At 35.7% G+C, this 20,492-nt stretch overlaps 3 protein-coding genes and 1 long non-coding RNA gene across 6 annotated transcripts; all 4 read right to left on the reverse strand.

The window, feature by feature from the left end:
• Positions 1-3,904: 3,904 nt before the first annotated feature.
• Positions 3,905-7,226, reverse strand: LOC122135885. Its single transcript, XR_006153744.1, has 2 exons — positions 6,799-7,226; positions 3,905-6,706 (listed from the first exon to the last, which is right to left on the reverse strand). It is a non-coding gene; the product is annotated as an uncharacterized LOC122135885 (long non-coding RNA).
• Positions 7,227-9,209: 1,983 nt separating this feature from the next.
• rbm46 (RNA binding motif protein 46) lies at positions 9,210-14,600 on the reverse strand. 3 transcript variants are annotated; one of them, XM_019120307.2, is made up of 6 exons: positions 14,505-14,597; positions 13,672-13,838; positions 12,578-12,915; positions 12,262-12,391; positions 10,665-11,471; positions 9,210-9,808 (listed from the first exon to the last, which is right to left on the reverse strand). In XM_019120307.2, exons 2-6 carry the CDS (start codon positions 13,814-13,816, stop codon positions 9,615-9,617), a joined length of 1,614 nt encoding a protein of 537 aa, XP_018975852.1. In that variant the 5' UTR covers positions 13,817-13,838; positions 14,505-14,597; the 3' UTR covers positions 9,210-9,614. The 3 variants fall into 3 exon arrangements, with proteins under 3 accessions (XP_018975852.1, XP_042572812.1, XP_042572813.1); XM_042716878.1 differs by having other exon boundaries at positions 14,388-14,523; XM_042716879.1 differs by lacking the exon at positions 9,210-9,808 and having other exon boundaries at positions 10,660-11,471; positions 14,505-14,600.
• A 355-nt stretch (positions 14,601-14,955) lies between these two features.
• On the reverse strand, positions 14,956-17,743 carry lratb.2 (lecithin retinol acyltransferase b, tandem duplicate 2). Its single transcript, XM_042716880.1, has 2 exons — positions 16,778-17,743; positions 14,956-15,221 (listed from the first exon to the last, which is right to left on the reverse strand). The coding sequence occupies exons 1-2, from the start codon at positions 17,282-17,284 to the stop codon at positions 15,066-15,068; spliced, it is 663 nt and encodes a 220-aa protein (XP_042572814.1). The 5' UTR covers positions 17,285-17,743; the 3' UTR covers positions 14,956-15,065.
• Positions 17,744-17,830: 87 nt separating this feature from the next.
• Positions 17,831-20,215, reverse strand: LOC109107035 (lecithin retinol acyltransferase-like). The gene is made up of 2 exons (XM_019120310.2): positions 19,614-20,215; positions 17,831-18,430 (listed from the first exon to the last, which is right to left on the reverse strand). The coding sequence occupies exons 1-2, from the start codon at positions 20,139-20,141 to the stop codon at positions 18,278-18,280; spliced, it is 681 nt and encodes a 226-aa protein (XP_018975855.2). The 5' UTR covers positions 20,142-20,215; the 3' UTR covers positions 17,831-18,277.
• Between the last annotated feature and the right edge of the window lie 277 nt (positions 20,216-20,492).

The following is a 20,492-nucleotide window of genomic DNA, read 5'->3' on the forward strand; positions in this document are numbered from 1 at the left end:
CTAATAAGTCAATTATGTTTTATTGTGTTGCTGAATGGTTTATAGCTTGTTGTATTGTTGTAATATTAAAATATGCTGCAGACCAAACGCTGAGATTTATTCACTTCCATCTGCCTGCTAATAAAGTGCTTGATTGAAACTGAAATGAGGGCAGATTTAGTCATCATACTCTCCCCTGTAGTTATTTGCTTTTTCTTTGCTTTCAGGGTGGCACACCAAGCAGTGTGTTAAATGTTTTCTTGACCTCATTTCACCCAGCTGTTTCTTGACATGCTTTTCTAGTTTCTTTTGTTGGTTTCCAGTATTTGATATTTGATCACAAACAGGAGCACAAATGGGCAACAGTGTTTGAACATAAACATTTTTTTTATTTTTTTATTTTCTGAAGAAACTGCTGCTTAATGGTCACCACCAGGATGCCCCAAGTACTGTTGTACTGTGTACTGTAAGTCTCAGAGGTGATATCATTTTTTCTTATTCTTTTTGGCACACTTGTTTTGTCCATTTTTAAGCAAAAATCTAATAATAAAAAATAAAAAGTCTTATTACAGGACACCTTTTTTGGAAAAGCAAAGGAGGGGTTGTATGTTTAAAAGACAGGTCTCTTTCTCATCATAACAGTGGAAACCAAAAAAATAAAAATAAAAACCTTCCAGTACATGTAGTTATTTTAACTATTATAGTTTGTATGTTACTATTTTAAATTACATTTTAGTTCTCAATTTTTACATTTTCTGTTTTATTTTTAGTTGAAGTTTTAGTAATCTATATATATATATATATACACATGCATGTATATATATGTGTGTGTGTGTGTTTGTGTGTATACAAATGTATGTGTAAATGCATATGTATTTACATTTATTTGAAAAGAAAGATAGCAGAAAGTCTTTAAAAATATTGCTGTGATGATCTTGTCCGTTCTCCTGTAAGTCTATAGGTATTTAATGGGAGATCTATTGCCCATCAGGTGAAAATCGCGAGCCAAATTGCTTAGAAAAGTAATATCACACCTTTCTTCAAGCTATCTTTCTCAGTCGTTGTACTGTCAGGAACACATTTTCTCTTTCCACTGACAGAGGCTGATCAGCCAAATAATACCCTCCAAGTTTCAGTTACTTAACAGTGGAATCCATTGCTAACCGATTCAGCTAAAGTTGTTTAAAATACACATTTTATCTTAATAACGCTGCCTTTGTGACTAAAACATCACATTATATAACATCTAGTTTTATTCAGCAGCTCCGATCAAATATAAAAGACAAGGTGGTGAATTATGAAGCTATACAAGACAGTTTTATAGAAAGTTAGAGCAAAAGATTGATAGAGAAATGTAAAAAAAAAAAAAAAAAAAAAAAAAAAGTGCTGTGCTATCAGTATTCATATAGCACAGGTATAGCAGTCTCATTTCACCTGATTAATGTCCAATAAAGCAATATGTCAAACCGTAAAGTAGCTGTGCATTATATTTTATAATGAAAGTATGACGCAAATGCACATGAATTGAAAATTATCCGCTGAGCGCAGAGAGCACAGAAAATCTAATATATAGAATCGGTGTCTCCTGTGTCAATATTCTAGCTCACAATGGCCAAAGGTCAAACTATATCATTGCAATGAGGCTAGACAGCTAGATTACAGTGCTCTTGTCCAGATGATTAAGGTCTGCTATAGAAGATGTGACTATAGCTCCCGCTGTTCAACAGATTGGCTTGTGCATGAGCACAGGGGTTGGGAAAGTCCGTCATCATCTGTCACAGGAGGTGGCCTATTTGACGTCTGGCTACATATTGACCTTTGGCGAACAGTATTTCACAGTCATGCAGCAGGTACAAAGTGCCGGTCAGAGCCAAGAACATAAAGCCAAAATGAGAGATACGTTCCCAGCATGCTTATGAAATTCCCAGAAAGGAGAATGGTTATAGGTTTCTCATGTGGCTTTTATAATTAGCCAGACTTATGTGTGGGCAGTTGACTTGCCATGTAATTTTAATCTAAAAGGGGGGGGGGGGGGGTCATCTTTGTTTGTCTTAAATTTTCATAATTTACCTGGAAAGCTTTGTCTATAAAAATATAACAATACATTCAAATTGTGTTTTGTTTTTAAGCAAATTGCTTGTGTCGTGGGAGGATTCATCACGAACTGTAATAAAAGAAAAACATAAGATTTCTGTGGAAATTGAAAGGCTAAATGTAAGCAACAATTTTTCAAAACAGCATAAAAGCTCAAAATGTCCTGCAGTGTGAGAGAAGTGTCTAAAAATGCAGTGTGAGAGAGTAAAATGCTATACTCCATCAAAAACTATATTTATTATGCTCTTTATATGACCTTGTCTTAACTGAAGGACTACACAGAACCTTTATCATTTTAAAGGGGAATGGAGAATCAAAATGTTATTGATATTCACACATGCATTTAACATTATTAAGACACCAAGCATATTGCTTGCGTGTTGCTAATAAAATTTGTACATACACAGATCAGAAACATTTCCTTGAGATAAATATTTAAAAATGGCATAAAATTACCTAAAAGGGATAATTCACCCAAAAATGAAAATTCTGTCATTAAAGGATAAGGTCACTTCCAGAATAAAAATTTCCTGATCATTTACTCACACCCATGTCATCTAAGATGTTCATGTCTTTCTTTCTTCAGTCGCAAAGAAATTAAGTTTTTTGAGCAAAACATTCCAAGATTTTCTGTCCATAGTGGACTTCAATGGTGGCTGACGATTTGAAAGTCCAAAGTGCAGTTTCAATGCAGCTTCAAAGGGCTCGTTTTCTAAACAAAAAATAACAACTTTATTCAACAATTCTTCTATGTCACCCTGGCACCATATTTGAGAGTATCACAACATATGCGCATTCTTGGATCTGCATGTGCGTGGTGCTGCTGATGCAGAACACGCATGCGCTGTGCCTTGTTTACATTCAGAGGAGAGCACCTACGTGCACCGTTATACTCTCCAAAGTGGTGCCAGGGTGGTGAGAAGAAATGTTAAATAAAATTGCCATTTTTGTTTTCTTTGAGCACAAAACATATTCTCATAGCTTCATAAAATTATGGTTGAACCACTGATGTCACATGGACTATTTTAACAATGTCCTTACTATGTTTCTGTGCCTTGATCGTGGTAGTACCCTTGCTGTCTATGGAGGGTCAGAAAGTTCTCAGATTTCATCAAAAATATCTTAATTTGTGTTCCGAAGATGAACGAAGGTCTTACAGGTTTGAAATGACATGAGGGTAATTAATGCGTAATTAATGACAGAATTGTAATTTTTGGGTGAACTATCTCTTTAATTGTGTTGGCTGTTATGTTATCAACAACAGTTTGTATGTCACTATACATTTTGCATCAGACCAGAATATGGAAAAGTGTTCAGCAATTAAGCAAGCAAAAGCAAATATCAGACTGAAACAGGCTGTTGGAATCCATGTGGTTAGTTGTTTCAATTTCTTCTGCCTGACTCAGGCTCAAACATGTACAGCTCTCATAGCCATCTCGAATATCAAAACACACAACATGCTTTACGGGAGACCATGGATACAGTCCAGTGAATTTAGCCAATGCCAGAAGTGGGCGTTTACTTCCGTTTGTGCAAACGGCTGGTTAATATTTGGTTAACATCTACTCTGTGTTTGCAATTTAACATCTTCATACCCCATATTTTACAATGATAATCTCAATATTCTAGAAGTTGCATGACCATATGTCCTCCTCTTTCCATATATGTCCTGGTCGGGATTTATAAATTGCCTAAAATATGCTTTGTTTGCTTTCTACAGTCCCCAAATATTAAATGCATGCATATTTGCATTGCTTTGGCTGCACTCTTCTTGCATGGCGCAATTGATCGATTAACTACAATACTTGAACGCTGTTGGTCAAACTACTTTTCAGTTGTTCTGCATGCCGTCAGTCACAATCCAGGCTTGGATATATTAAGGCTGAGAAAATCCATTCTGGGATCATTTTATCCTGTGGGGGCCACTATTTTATGATAGCCTCATAAGTAACAATGTGTCCCGTGTGTACAGCTTCTATGAGGTTACTTGGAAAAAAGTGGAATTTATTTCATTTTTCCTCTAGTCTTCCTTCTGACATATGGGCTCTGCCACATAAACCCATTCTCACAGCACCTTGAGACTGCTGCTTGACCTCATCTGTCTAACTTATCCATTTTTCATGCACGACAGTGCATGTTTGTGTGTATCTGCCTGTGCTTGTTTTATTGGACTGTATCTATAACACATAACCAAGCACTGAGAGGCCCTCGACTTTATTAATAAGATTTACTCTGAATTTAAACCACATGGAAATTGACTCCTAAAATGATGCATTGCTTTGGGCACTCTCATTCCACAAATAGCTTCATTCCTAACCAGAAAAAGAATCTTTAAAATGTAAGCACTAAGACGCTGCTGAAATATGAAGTGGATGCATATACATTTTTCTTGCATTTACTTGACTTGACAGTATAGAACAGATACCTGACAGACCTGCACAGATCATTTTGTAGGAGGCTAGTCTTTTCTGTTGTAATAGAGGCAGAGGGCAACACATGACCTCTGCCACTCACTTTATGATGAAACCACAAGAAGCAAAGACCTACACAAAGATGCATTCACTAGATAACTACCCAGCTTAACATTCATTCTTAATCACATAAAGTGCACTATGTAATTGGAATCAAAATTATACGATCATGGAGTAAAACATTATATATGTGAAGTACTAAAGAAGAGGGAGTATATTGAACAGATCTCCACATTCATGCACTCAGTGCCGATCCTGGACTTCTGGGGGCCCTGAGAGGGGTATGAGTGGTTATGAATGAATGAATGAATGAATGAATGAATGAATGAATGAATGAAACGCATTTGTCCGTGTTTCACTCCGTCTCAAATGACGCTCATGGAAAGCGTTTGAGAAACAGTGTCTCTTCAGCAGCTCTGGACGCTTTCAACTAATTTTTTTAGTCTCAATCAAGACTGTACAACATTCACGTTACATGATTTGACAGATTTTTACGTAGAAAGGGTGACAGCGCTCCGTATTAAAAGAAATTATCATTCATGTTTTTACAACCGCTGGCCACATTCAAAAACGAAACTAAAATTAAATCATCTTTGAGAGCAACAGGGGCCCCTCTGGTATTTTGGGGACCCTACGCAGCTTGTGCATTTTGCGTATAGGGAGGATCGGCTCTGTATGAACTGCATAAAACCTATTGAACTGAACTGTGGAATTGGACAATTTTGGAGCCACAGTGTTGCACTGCCCCCTAGTGATAAAGATAGTACTTTTATGGTCCCAAGATATGCAGGGAAATATTTCCAGCAAGTAATGTTTTTTTTTTTTTTTTTTTAAATCATGTTCTTTGGGACAAATGTCAATAATTCATTTAGAATGCTCATATTGGGGTTTGTAGCATCTAAGCACTATAAAGCAGTTCATCCTCAAGATTTACTTCAATAGGTCTTCGACAGACATCATATTAGCTAAACCATGATAAGTGGACATAAGTGTAACAGTTTTATCAGAAAAGTCAATACTTAAGAAATACTGAATATTTGTTCAAATAGCAAATGCAATACAATGATAATGTGCTTTTAAAGACATCACCTGCAAGTGACATTTGTATAAGAATATTTGCTGTATGTTTGTATAGGATATTTTTGGCAAAAGACCATTTTTAGTAGACCGTAATAAGTCTTATATACACCATAATTCTCAGTTAATCCTAAACATCTCCTCTCAAGTGCGGGCAAAAATTTCCTTCCAGTAAACTGGTTGCCCTCATCATTTGAGAAGGGATAAAATGGTTTGTTTCTCTAGCAACACAGCTTTTGGTTGTGGTTTCCAAGGTTACTGCAGGCATTCTGAAGACGTCATGTTAAAAAGTCCTCCTTCACTGTTCCCTTCAGTATTTTCAAAGCTGGAGTACTTCCTTTGAAACAAATGAAGTATATGTGATGGAAATGAGTGCCACAGTAATGCCAAACAGGTGAAGTGTCTCACAAAAGAGCTGAAAGCACTTTCCCCAGAGCGGACAGGTTAATTTGCAAAGACAACAGCTGCGAAAAAGTAATCACTAGACCTGGTGTATGACTGTCAGTTTTAGTGCATGTACTCTTGGCCTATTTAAATCACAACTTATGTGAAGCTTCATAATACTTACAGTCCCTGGCACCAGGAGAAAAAAGCACCTATTGCACTGTTACTGTACACCTGATGACAAGAATGATGGCCATCCGAAAAGAAGTAATGATGAAACCAGGTGCTATTTTTGTTAGACAAACCCTGTTCTGTCTTTCCTAAAAAGGAAATAACAAAAATGCTTTAATAAATCAATATTGTCCCAAGTGGACTGAATTTTTTTTTATTTATTTTTTTAAATTGGAAGAGTTGCAGCCACTTGCCTGATTTGAAGTCAAAGACGTCCTCTGAGCTTCTTCAAACATCTGCTTCTCTGGTGCACTTCATGGATGCCAGTCCCCGGCACTTTATGGTCATCAATAAATACATAGGCTGAGGACTCGAACTGTACAACACATTCTCTGTAAGACTAAAGTAAAATCCAATTATAATTAAATATTCCAAGAGCACACTCGACTCAATTCACAATTTCTGCTATGAAGGTTCAGGTTGAGTCCACGCTTCCAGATCCCACCACTCTCCTGTCTCTCTTCACTCTCCTGTATAGTAAATTGATAGAAAAACACACAAACAGTACACTAATGGCTATACTTTGTGAAGAAACATTTAATTTGGTATCCTAAAAACAAACCTTCAACAGCTCCTATTTTAAGAGCATTTTGTGTTTCTCCATATTATCCTCCATACTGGTTAAAATCTCTCACTGCTATGAACATAAACTGCTTTCAATACTTCAGAAATCTCATTAAAAATCACTGGAGTGGTCCTACTACATATGCTTCGGCTCATTCTGTTAACAGCAGCAAGACTGGAGAAAGGCCCAGCACAGCACAACAGACAGCATTTCCATAACCAACTTAAGCTACTTCTTTAAAATTCCTGACTAAGGTGATCTAAAATTGGCGCATAGCAGAGGCTATCCAATTACAAGAAGTGGACAGCACAGAGTCAAGCCAAGAGCTTGTTATACTACAATGTACACAACCTTTATAAGTTATTTACACACGTGGTCAGAATTGTTGGTACCATTGGTAAATATGATCAAAGAAGTCTGTGAAAATAAACCTGAATTATTAATCCTTTTGTTCTTTTATTTAAAAATAAAATCACAAAAATCTAACCTTTCATTGAACTAAAAAATCCCATTATTAAAATTAATACAAAACACAATTATTGGTACCCCTAGAAATTCTTATGAGTAAAATATCTGTGATGTATATTCCCATTCATATTTATAATTTTGAGCACACCAGGGTGATGAACATGAAATTATCCAGGCATGGCTTCCTGTTTCACAGGAATATAAATGGGGGGAAAACAAAGGCCAAATTCCCTTAATCATCCATCACAATGAGAAAAAACAAAGAATATATTTCTAAGGTGCAGCAAAGGATAATTGAGCTTCGCAAATTAGAAAGTGACTAATTTGTGAACAAAAGAGCTAGAGCAGTGAAAATTCCAGAAAAACAGAAAATGTTACAAATATGCCTGGAATAGGACGTGTCTATATCGTCCTAATGCACAGTGAGAAAGAGAGTTTGAGTGGCTAAAGACTCTCCAAGGACCACAGCTGGAGAATTGCAGAAAATAGTTGAGTCTCAGGGACAGAAGATCTTAAAAAATAAATAAATATATATATATATCAAACAGCACCTACACCACATGTTGTTTGGGAGGTTTCAAGAAGATGAAAAAAATCAAGAAAAGAAATTCTCTCATCCAAAAACAATCCCCAGCATATTCAGTTGTCAGACACGACTGGAACTTCAAATGGGACTGATTTAACTAAAAAATTAGCTTTTTAGCAGCTAACACTCAAGTTGAGTTCGGTGACCAGTCATATAAAGTACCCCTTGTGTACAATTAAATATATTGCTGTATTTTTAATGTTTTTAAATATACGGCCTATATTTCTGCTGAAGGTTCCTGGACATCTTGTTTAGATACATGACATCATGGATTCTATCAAATACCAACAGATAAAAAATCAAAAAGTGATTGACTCTGTTAGAAATCTTACAATGGGCCATGTTTGGATCTTCCAACCGGACAATAATCCAAAAAAAATTGTTTTTATAAAGTTTTAAATAAAAAGGGTACTGATAACTGTGTCCAATGTGTATTAAAGAAAATGTGTATTTAATTTGCCCCCATTTTAAATTTTTATTCTCCAATGAAAGGTTAGAATTTTGTTATTTTTTTTAATAAAAGATCAAAAGGATAAACAGTGCAGATTTATTTTCACAGCCTTCTTTGATCATATTTACCATGGGTACCAACACTACTGACCATGTGTGTATATAATTTGCACATTTTAATTTGACTTTTTTTTCCCCTAAATCATTGGATATACTTAGTTGAATGCAAAATATGCAAACACAGCCATATATTGATTTTGCCTGTATCCTAATGTAAGAAATTAATTTTGCATTCTCAAAACCTAATGGCCCTCACAGATTAATAAAGATGTACTTATTATTTTATACTGTTCGAATATTTACTTGGTTAAATTATCATAATTGAATAATATCTGTCATAAATAATTGTTAAATAAAATTAAAATGTCTTGCATAAAAGTGCCTAAAAGTATAACACAATGAAATGTTAAAAAGGTTAAAAATTATAAAAGCCTAATAAAAACTTATCTTACATGGAGGCTTTTGCCTGACACTGTATTCATGTTGCCATCTATCTCAAAATAAACAAATCAAGAGTGCAATTTTAATGTACTAACTTAATGTGATGTTTGACTAAGTGGTTGTGGTAACACTTTATTTTAAGATTTCCTTGTTACACGTTAAATGTATTTACTATAATAATAACAACAATAAATTATGCATAATAACATGCAAGTAACCCTAAAATAAACCCTAATCCTAACCCTAACCATATAAGTATCTGTAGTTAATTAATGTTACTTAAATGTATAACAATGACAATGACATCTTAAAATAAAGTGTAACCGTGGTTATAATATCTGAGCATTGTTACAGCATTACTCAAAATGTCCTTTTTAAATGCATAGAAAATAAACAATCAAACTGAAATTATGAGATTTAATCTGCCAGGGAAATGTAACACAAAGCAACATTACCTACCCACTATTGCATTATTAATTAAGAATATGTTTCCGTTTTAATATATCGTAACAGTTTATGTCTTTTGTTTCTATTCAAACACTGTGTATTTAACACAAGTAAATAACTTACTTCTTAAAAAGGGAAATAAACACCCAAACAGAATACACAAAATACTTAGGTAAAGAAACAACAATAGTAGCTTGAATGTTAAAGTATGTGAATGGAGAAAGAATCCTGCCACTGCTGCTAATCATTCAACTGAAATAGCACTAAACAAAAAGTCAGTGAAACAATAAAAAACTATTCATATGAACATTTAAGAAACACGTTGTAAGAAAAGAAAGTTCACAGATACTGAATGACTTGACTACAGGAAGGATGACTGGTTGGGGATGAAGAGTCTTTGGGCAGAAGAGCAGGAGATGGACAGGGGAGGTGAGATGGAGGACATGGGGTATGCTGGGTAAGGCAGAGACCTACATCCAAAGGACAGGAAACCAGAGCCAGAAGGTGCAGGGGGAGAAACATTCACAGGGGAGCCAGGGGAATTGATAGAGCAATCTGTTACAAGGAAACACACACACACACACACACACACACACACACACACACAGGAAAAAAAGGGTTTACAGTACAATCATACCCAAAGGTCTAAAAGCAGAAATGTGAAGCTTATACTTATATTTCAAGTAGTGATGCACAACATATTGCTATTGAACAATATTAGACTTTTTCAGTAAGACTGTTTAAAGGATGTTTTTAAAGGAAGCCCCTTACACTCACAAAGGCTTCATTTATTCATATTATTTTATACTGTAAAACAGTAATATTGTGAAATATTATTAGAATTTAAAATAATAGTTTTCTATTGTAAGAGAAAAGTGTTATTCCTGTGATTTTTTTTCAGCATCATTACACCAGTCTTTAGTGTCACATGACCTGTCAAACATCTTTATAATATGCTGATTTGGTGCTCAGGAAACATTTGTTATTATTATCATCAATGCTCACAACAGCTGTGCTGCTTAATATTTTCATGGTAACTGTGACATTTTTCAGCATTTATTTAAAATAGAAATCTTTTGTAACACTGAAAATGTCTTTATTGTCAGTTTTGAACAACTTTATTGTTAAATAAAAAAAAATCTGTCATGACAACTCTCTGAGAGATTAGCATGGTAATATACAAGGCAATGTTTAAGTATTAGGTCTTGGTGAACTGGTACAACTTGTCACTGCCAATACATCATCTAACAATCACAAAATTAAAACTTTAAAAGCACTAATTATTTAATAAGACAGTTAAATCCAAATCTTAAAGATTCCTAATTTCAAGTTGTATGTGACCCAATATTCATTTAAATGCTTTACAGAAATGAAAGCTACAGAAACCAGTGAGCAACTGAGATAAACTAACCCAGGTTCCAGAGCGCATTCTGAGCAGCAAGCTCCTTGGCGTCCTCCAGTATGGTGCAGGCTTTATCAGGCATGAAGCTGCTTCTGGTGCTGTTGATGACCACTTTGTAGATCAGCAGCATTTTTCCCTCTTGTCCGGCTAGGGAGTAGAGATGATACTCTGGCAGAGACCAGTCATTCTTGTGGCAGTAGTAATCAAGCAATGACACAGCTGAGCTCAACTGGCTGGGCTTCAGGGTGTTCAGGCTGACCGGGACCAAATGGGATCCGGGTAGGAACGGATACACACAGCGATCTAAGTCTACTGCATACGGGCTGCCCAAATGAGGTGGGAGGTTAACGGGGCGCACGCTAAAACCATCACTTATTGCTCCAGTTCCCAAGCCGATGGTCACATCATCTCTGCTCTGGAACAAGAAGTTGGAATCAACATAATTTCCAGCAGGTGCCACTCCACCATAGCTACTCCGCAACCCGGATCTTTTGTTCCCATCTTTGCTGACAGGCTTGGCAAGAGTCACCTCAATGGGCGAACCATCAATAACTTTTCCATTCATGGACTCAAGAGCATTTAGGGCATCCTCACGGTTATAGAAGTGGATGAAGGCATAATCTGTCAGCTTCTTAACACGTTCCACAGAGCCAAGCTTCAGGCGTGAGAACTCAGAGCGAAGTGTCTCCTCCGTGGTGCTCAGCATGAGATTACGAACATAGAGGACTCGCACTCGCTGCATGGTTTCCTCATCTAATTCCTTTTCTGGTTCGGCCCAGTCAACCTGAATGGTGTGACCCCACAGTTGAAATGTTCCTGAAACATTAAGATGACATTGACACACAGCAAGTCGCATATTTGTGAAAAAAGTTGTAACAAGTGTAATGTTCACAAGTCATTGTCAGGCCCTCGTAGATTTTCTCTTAAAAATAAGTATAAGCAGTGATGCTTGTTTGCTTTCTAGGGATTTCGGTAAATGTGTTATGTGTTCAAAAGAAAAAGGGGTAAAATTAGTGTACGTTAAGTTTAAAAAACCCAGAAAACACCAGGTCTACAATGGAAATGGGTAGCATGTCAAGAGATTAAACTGTCAGGGATTTCCCAGCAAAGATAACTTGTTTTACTTTTATAAACTAGTGTATCTTAAATCAGCTAAGATATGTTTAATAAGAAAAAATAAAGGATGGGCAGGGACTATCTATGTTTATTTAGGCTGACCATTTATTTAATCCAAAATGTAATACTACTAAAATTTAAAATATAGTTCTTTTTTAATATGTTTTAAATTTAATTTATTCCTGTGATGGCAAAGCTGAAATCAGCATCCATTACTCAAATCCTCAGTGTCACGTGATCTTTCTGAAATAATTCTAATATATGTCTATCTAATATAATATATTGATTTAGTGCTCAAAGAGCATTTCTTATCATCATCAATGTTGAAAACAGTTGTGCTGCTTAATATTTTTGTGGAAACTATGGTCCTTTTTTCAGTATGCTTTGATAAAACCCCCTTAAAATATGAGTAATGGAAATAGTGATGCATGGCATATCAAGAAACACAAATAAATCTTTTTAAATATGTATTTCTATCGTGCTTTTGCACCTGGTATGAGTTTTCTGCGAGCCATCGCAGCTGCTTTGTGGGATTCGTACTCAACAAAGGCAAAGCCACGATTCTTCATCCTGTCCACTGCACTGGGATACACGATCACATCCACGACCCCTTCAGTCACCTGTATTTAGAATTGCAATACAAAAACAACTAGACATTAGTTCATAACCGACAGTTTTATTATGGTTTCTGTATTAAAAAAAAAAATCTTGCAAATTTTTGTTAACTAGATGGTGTCACACAATGTCTTTTATATTGTTTTAGTTCTGTGTAATTTCTAATGTATGCAGTTGTGTCATATACTGACCTTCATCATCTCTTCTTGGATCTCCTCCTTTTTCTTGTCTTTTGGGATGGAGCCGATAAAAAGGCGACAGTTGTCCAGACTCACACATACCCCTATGAACTTCCCAGGGCGGATTTCGTAGTTGTCCAGGAGCTGGATAGCTCGTTGGGCTCCCTCTCGGGTGGTGTACATGACGAAGGCATAGCCACGGTTCTCCCCGCTAAACTCCATCATCAGACGGAACTCGTAGATATGACCGGCCCGCTCAAATACAGGGACCAGCTCGTCTTCATACATGTCTCTTGGGATTTTACCCACAAACACCTCACAACCTCTTGGAGGAGGAGGGCCCTCCCAACCTAAGAAATTAATTTAGTTAATTATTATGAACAACACTAACTTGCTTTGTAAAAAATAATGTTTGTACTATATTTAGCATGCTTGCACAAATTTTTATTACAGTATTGTTTTAAAGCTTTGCAAACTTTCAATACTTATAAATCATATACTTATGAATTAATCTAACAGTAAACTGTAAAGTCAACATGAAATGGCATTTGCAGGTCATTACTACCATAATGTAATTGCATTATGCAAGAAAAGGGGCTGAAGTTTGATTCTATCTATTCTATTCTATCTTAAATTGATTGGATTGTGAAAAGGGGGTAAGGCGAAAAAGCTCATTGTGAGTTTGTAGACAACTGTGAGCATTTTGGATTCAGAGATATTAGAAAGTCTAATTTATCTACAAAAGTAACCTAAAATAATGCCTAAATAGCTATGTAGCTACTGGTTGCAGGCAAAGTTTACCCAAAAATGAAAATTGTGTCATCATATCCTCTAATGTCTCAAACTGTCTGAGTAAATGATGACATTTTTTTTTATTTTATTTTATGGTGAACTATCCACTTAACTTTATTTTCCGTGCCCATGTCAGCCAAAATGAAAAACCTTTTTAAAAAACAGTTTATTAGATTTACATACGTGTGTGTACATTATGTTACTTTTATAGACATTTATCCTAGTGTGTGTGTGCGTGTTATTATATACATGTATACAGTTTACTTCACATTTGAACAATGTGATGAAATGTCCAGTAAGATTTCCTAGTTTACCTGGAGGAGGACCACCAAACTTTCTCTGCCCGTTTTCCTGAACCATGCTGTAGCCCGTCCTGTCCATCAGCGCCAGAAGAGCAGCTTCTTTAGAGCTGTCCATCTTATTATTATCAGACGGCTGACTGGTGCTGCCTTCGTCCATAACCACTTCAGAAAACACAGTGCTACCAAAGAAAGCCTTTGTGTCAGGTTCCTCTTAAATGTATCCCACTCGAGGCCTTTCATTTATATGAATACTCTATACGTTACGTTACTTGAAATGACGTAAGTGCAGCTCAGCTAGCAAACACAATTAACTAGCATCATAACTATCGAGCTGTCAAGTAACAAAATATACGGTCTTATGCGAATTTAATGTATATCTATCTGTAAAAATAACAATCATTATTTAAATTAATCACTATTTTTATAAAAACTTCGATAGTCTGACAAAAATCTAAGTCAATAATTTGAATAAAAAAAAAAAAAAAACGTTCGTCATATTCGACGACAACAGAACAGCCAAACCATTTAAAATAGCGGGAACCTGTAAAGTCGACCCAAACAAGGTTTTTTAGTCGAATATATTTTCTATACCAAGCTGCGTGAGACTAATAGTATAGTTTAAGTTATGTGTGAAACGCTTCTCTCAACTCAAAAAAAAAAAAACATTTACATTGGAACCAACGTTAACCTCCAAACTGATATGAATGCATTTAAACAGCTTCTCTTACCTTTTGGACACTCGGTAAAAGAATTAAGAAATGTAAAATATGGAAATAACTTTGTGTGACCCTCGATAATCGACGGTTCGATGTTGTTGACTAACTGTTAAGTCAAACACTATTTACCTGACAGTCGAGTTTCAACCAATGATCTGCGAGAGCGTTTCCGCTGAAGGGCTTCGTTTGATCTGCACTTCACGTTTGCATGTCATCAAAATTATGAGAAAAATCTGGGATTTTTTTTTTTTTCTTTTCTTTTCACTTTTAACTTGTGCATTGACCAGTGGAAAAAAAAAAGAGAACAAAAAAGTTATATGGCATTTTTATTTATTTTTAGACTGACTAACAAACCATGGTTTTACAAAATATACCATGGAATTCTTTAAAGAACCTTCGAGTATTGTATAAATATACACAGTACATGATAATCATTATGTTTCACTGATATACATTAATATTTATTATTTTGCTTCACAACAAACAGTAAGAAAATAAATTATCTGATGCATTTTAACATTACAGTACTGGAAAGATCACATTGTTATATGCGTTTAATCATTTTTTTTTCTTCAATGGCCCAATAGGTGCCCCAGGGTAATAAACCACTATTTTTAATTCATTGATGAACAATGGTAAAAAAATAAAATAAAATAAAATAAAAAAATAGAAATCTAACAAATATCCATTTCAGGATGCCATCCAAATAGTGAAGGGGATTATAAACGTGGGTAAAATTCCAAAGATGGACACAGACCCCGTATAAAGCATGATGAACAAGCATAACAAAAAGCTTAAAAGAGAGCTTGTTTTGCTGCACACAGTCTTGCGCACGACTTTGCAGAACTGTTGAGGAGAAAACAAGAAAGAAAGACAAAGTTAAGAATTCTGCATTTGGATTCCGAAGAATCATTCTAAAAAATTATAAAGATAAAAATGAGAAAGGTCCGTTGGGGAGCTTAAGCCTCTCTTAACAATAGGTGACAGTGAAGTTTCTTTGGTGCTGCATTGGTGGAATTTTCCCAAACGTATAAATGCACAGTTTTTCAAATGTGTACCACAGATTTCATGATTTCCATAGTTAATTTTCATTTAATGGAAAACAGATCATTTGGACACTCAAGAAAAACAAAAACAAAATAGTTGTCCTTTGATGGGCCTGTATTTTAGATTTTTGTGGCAAAATCATGTTTCCACCACAGCTGGAGAGTGGTTAGTTTTATCATGCTGTTGGAATATCATCATCTTTCTTTGGATTGAAAAAAAAGAAAGCAAGATGTGTGTGTGTGTGTGTGTGTGTGTGTGTGTGTGTATGTGTGTGTGTTTGTTGAAAGAGTTTTAAAGAGATTACAGCCTGTTCCCTGGAATCTGCAGATTAACATTCTTGCTCCAAACTAACTGGAGCAACTGAATAAAAATATAAATGAATAAAACACCACAAAGTTCAATGATCAGATAATTTAAACACGTTTGATGTCCTGCCTGTTCTCTTCCTCATGATGGTAATTATAGAGTGACTTTTCCCATATTTATTTCAAAACATTAAACAAACCAATAAACATTGTTTAATTAGCATATATTAACTTAACTACCGATACCAGCTCATAGATGTTTTTTTTTCCTGACCTGTTTGCAAACTGAGCCTTTTGTGGTTTAAATAGCCTTAATATGTCACTTACAGACCTGAGACCTGAGTCTACATTAATATATAAACAGATATATTTTATTTATCCAGACTAATTTATTCCAGTTCACTTTTATTGTACTTCAACCCTGCAGTCATTCACCAGCCTTACATAAAAGCGGTTTATTTCTCAATCGCAGTACATTTCTTAACCTGATTTTTGCGTGTAATCCCATTTGAAATGGAATTAGTGCTATTGCCTCACATCCTTATCCTTGTTCACCAACAATAGCTGGTAAACATTACAATGCAAATTAATATATTTTCATCCTAATATCAAGATAAGTAGTCAATGCAATGGTTGAAAAAGTATCCTTGGTCATGTCACGCATTAACTGATTGAAAGTAGCAAAGAACTATAGATGCTTAATGAATTCTATAAGACTCCTTAGCTCCCTAACTCCTTTAGGCTACTCTGATTACGCAAGTTCATGTTGACATGGACAAATACATCTACAAATGCATTCTTAGCTGTTTTTGTCTAACAAAAGCAACCTAAGAAAGTATAATTTAGTACGGAATATTAAAGTTGTTGATAATATTGAAAGATATTCACAAGTAGGCCTACTAAAAAGCTTCTGATTAATTATTTCAGGAAAATAATTCTGATAACCTCTTTGATTTATTTATTTATTTATTGTTTGTTAGCAGATTTATTTTGGATATAGATGATCACAGACTGCTGATTCTGCTCCCTTTCTCTGCTGAAATATCTCACCTGGTAGGTCTGAAAGCTCATGCAGGTGCCATATCTGCAGTACATGACGTAATGCTCGCAGTTGTACCAAAGCAGACTGTAAACCACGGTGCCCAAGAGCTTCTCGGCTCTCCGAGCCACCTCCTCACCCTCGAACGGAGACCGACTGCACACCTTGTCCATGTGGTTGACCAGAATTTCTGCTCCATATGCAAAGTCCTCCAAGGAGTCCACCCGGACACTTGCTTTTTTTGCTATCACACCCAAAATCAGTCGGTTGTTAGTCACCATTTTCTCAATGGCCTTCTCGTCGGTGGTCAAGACCGGCAGGATATCAGGAATGAGGTGAGCCACGCGGTTGTTCCCCAGATAGATTCCGAAATGTGTGAAGAGAGTTCGAGGGACCTCTAGGAGATCTCCTCTTTTGTACATGGAGGTGTCATGTTGGACCACTTTCTTCTTCTTTTCTTCAAAGTCTGTGACCACAGCGATGGAAAAGAAGTTGTAGAGGAACTGTAGAGGAAACATCCTGGAGATGCGGTGAGCTTCTAGATGGTCTGACACCTGCAGGTTTTATCCCACTGAGGCAGACTGGGGAGGAGCTTGAGGATTACAAACCCAGAGCTATTTTCAGAAAAAACTCCATAATAAGTACATCACATGCCTAATGAAACAAACAATTCACAGTTGCTCAATGACTTTCCCACACTTTGCGGATTAAATTACCTAACGTTTTCTATTTATGTAACAAAGAAAGGCAATGCTCATTGTATAATGAACAAATGTTGCAGTTATGACGATATATAATTCCTTAAAATTAATTATAGAACTGTTCAAGATTCTCATTGGTTAGATAAAATCAACTCTTATGCATGATCATACAAACATTAATTAACATTTTTTTAAGTTAAACTGTACATTTTTAATAATTGAAACAATTGATGTTTGTTTTTGGTAAACAACTGACAACATAAACACAAATATAAATGTAATTTTTTTAATTAATTAATATTATTAAAAACTCTTATTTATGTTCATACTGTATACACTTAAAAATAAAGGTTCCAAATGTAGGTTTCACAGCGGTGCCATAGAAGAACCATTATGGGTTCCCCAAAGAACCTTTGGAGGAACATCAAGAAACTTTTTTTCTTATACCCTGAAGAACATTTTAATAATCTAAAGAACTTTTCCCCACTTCTTTATAAAAATAGGCTCCATTGGTTCTTCATGGAAAAGAAATGAAATTCTATTTTAGCCTGCATTTGTGCAATAATTAGGCCAAAGCATATAAAACGCCATTTTATTATTTGAATTTACATTTATTTACTTACTAAAACTGTACAGTATGTTTTCAAAAAAGGCTGTGATAAAAATTTACAACAAAGTAAAATGTTAATAGGCTATATGAAGGTAAAAACAATAAAAAAAAAGATTAAGTTAGCAATTCTATAATAAAGCCAAAAATACAAACTTTTAATAGGTTAAATAGTTCATAAGCGTTTAGACTTGAAGTGTCTGTTATCCAGCCATCCACAAGATGAAAGGAATGATAAAGGTTGGAAGTGCGGTGCACGGGGCTATTCCAAGAAAAAACATGGAAAGCATTCCGATGAAAGTGGTCAGAAGAACACTCCTCTGGTCCCGGATTACTGATTTTAAACTCTCACAGAACTGTTGAGGGAAAGAGATGGAATAGGTGAGATTCAGAGCGCTAAAACAAACCAAAAACAATCTGTCATTCGCATCTGAGACGGTGCTGCTATGTTTTTCTGGGCGCGCAACTCTCCAAACCCACTTGCCACTGAAAGAAGCCGTTGTTCCTTTCTGCGTTAAAATGACCCAGATTTTCCAAAAAGCTCTCGGTCAGCCAAATGACGTGAAAAAACACGTTGGAGATGGGAGCAAGAAATTAAAGAGAGGTGGAAAGGGGAACACCCAGCACTAAACGCCAGTCTGGCACTTTAAAAGAGCATCTTAGGGAGATTTCAACTTTTAACTTTTAGTAGCCTAATACTTTCTTTTAGTAGCACTTTATACCTATTTGTACAAATAATAGCTGAAAACATTAAAAAAAAAAAAAGTATTTATTATTTTTAATTAAGGTCATTTAGGCATTCTTTTGTACATTTTGTTTGTAAAGCAAACAAATAGTCTTGTGATAAATGTATGTATAATATTAAAAACAAAAATCGTGAAGAAATTTGGTGTCATGTGGCAAGAAACCCTTGGAGAAGACTCCCTTAGATCCTCGCGACTGCCTAAGTTATAGAAATGTAATAATAAAAAAAAAATAATAATAATAATTTAAAAAAGAAAACTTATTTTAACCTTTTACGAAAAGAAGTTTTTTTTATGTCAAATGGAAGATAATAAGAAACCTAATATTTGTAAAATAATAATAATAATAATACATTTAAATAAATAAATAATATAAAATAAGACAATAAGGATGACAATATTTTCGACATTTTTTATTATAATATTTTTTAAAGAGGACAATACATTTTATTTGTCACTAACTCGAGTTTTTAACATAATATACTTAATTGTTTAAACTATATGATCAGCCTATCAACTACATAAAATAATTTAGGCTGGTTACATATTAATCCGTTTAAGCCTTAAATTACGTTTCTGCTTACGTTTTTATTAAAACTTTTTCTAATCGTCCCTGTGCAAACTTCAACAGTATTTTATATCTATATCTATTTTTAAACGAATCTTGCTAGTGTATATCTGTGCGTTACATCCAAAGCAGAAATTCAATGAATTGGTATCATTTAATCATTAACTTCCAATCACACGCTGCTATCTGGAGTATGCGCGGGTCGATTCACGAGCCGACCGCGTTTACCTGCTCTGTCTGCAGACTGACCGCTGTCCCGTAGCGGCAGTACGTGACAAAATGTTCGCAGTTATTCCACAGAAGACTGTACGGAATATGACCGATAAGTTTCTCGGCTCTTCTGGCGACCTCCTCAGCGGCCAGCGGCTGTCTTCTCAGGGTTGTATCCATTGCGTTGAGCAAAACAGGAGATCCAAAGGCAAAATCTTCCACTGTGTCAACCCGGACCAAAGCGTACTTGTAGATCACACCGAGGAGCAATCTCTTGTTCGTCACAACTTTCTGGATTTGAGACTTGTTGCTCGTCAGAGCCGGCAGTATGTCCGGCATAAGGTGCGCGACTTTGTTGTCACCGAGATAAATGCCAAAATGCGTGAACAAAGTGCGAGGCACCTCCAGCAGATCCCCGCGCTGGAAGTGAGCGCTGTCCTCGCGGCGCTTTGCGCATCTTTCGTGCTTAGATGAAGCCGGGGTGAAAAAGTTAAAATGTGCGAGAAGAAATGTTTTCTCCAAGAGCAAAGCAAGGGAATCTAACATTTTGCAGTGCTGCTCGGGATTCACTTCCCCGCTTCTTTTTATTCTAAGGAGCAGCAGCGGGCCGCCGTGACGTCACTGCGCTAGCGGAAAGACTATTGGCCGCTGTTGATGCGCGTTTGAAGAGCCGTAAAAATGTGAACAGGGAACAAAAAGAGCATTATAATGCTACAATAACAGTGTAAGTTACCTAATCATACACAATACAGTGTAACCTATAATTTGGGCACATATAAAAATGTTGTCTTAACTAAGTGTGTTTTGTTTTTTTGTACAGATTACATTTAGGAGTGAAAGTGATGCTTATTATGAAAAAAATGGTAGGTAGAAGGCTCCAGTCTACAGCTTTTCCAT

The sequence above is a fragment of the Cyprinus carpio genome, chromosome B1, assembly GCF_018340385.1.
Source record: "Cyprinus carpio isolate SPL01 chromosome B1, ASM1834038v1, whole genome shotgun sequence".
Classification (NCBI taxonomy): Eukaryota; Metazoa; Chordata; class Actinopteri; order Cypriniformes; family Cyprinidae; genus Cyprinus; species Cyprinus carpio.

What these genes read in the sequence shown, in the direction of transcription:
- rbm46 (XM_019120307.2), bottom strand. Translation starts at nt 13,816, where the DNA reads ATGGACGAAGGCAGCACCAGTCAGCCGTCTGATAATAATAAGATGGAC. An exon ending in TCGCAGAAAACTCATACCAG is followed by an intron (nt 11,472 to 12,261) that starts GTGCAAAAGCAC and finishes TTAATGTTTCAG; the next exon opens with GAACATTTCAACTGTGGGGT. An exon ending in GAATGCGCTCTGGAACCTGG is followed by an intron (nt 9,809 to 10,664) that starts GTTAGTTTATCT and finishes TCCTTGTAACAG; the next exon opens with ATTGCTCTATCAATTCCCCT.
- lratb.2 (XM_042716880.1), bottom strand. Translation starts at nt 17,284, where the DNA reads ATGTTTCCTCTACAGTTCCTCTACAACTTCTTTTCCATCGCTGTGGTC. An exon ending in TGAGCTTTCAGACCTACCAG is followed by an intron (nt 15,222 to 16,777) that starts GTGAGATATTTC and finishes TCTCCTCAACAG; the next exon opens with TTCTGCAAAGTCGTGCGCAA.
- LOC109107035 (XM_019120310.2), bottom strand. Translation starts at nt 20,141, where the DNA reads ATGTTAGATTCCCTTGCTTTGCTCTTGGAGAAAACATTTCTTCTCGCA. An exon ending in TCAGTCTGCAGACAGAGCAG is followed by an intron (nt 18,431 to 19,613) that starts GTAAACGCGGTC and finishes TTCCCTCAACAG; the next exon opens with TTCTGTGAGAGTTTAAAATC.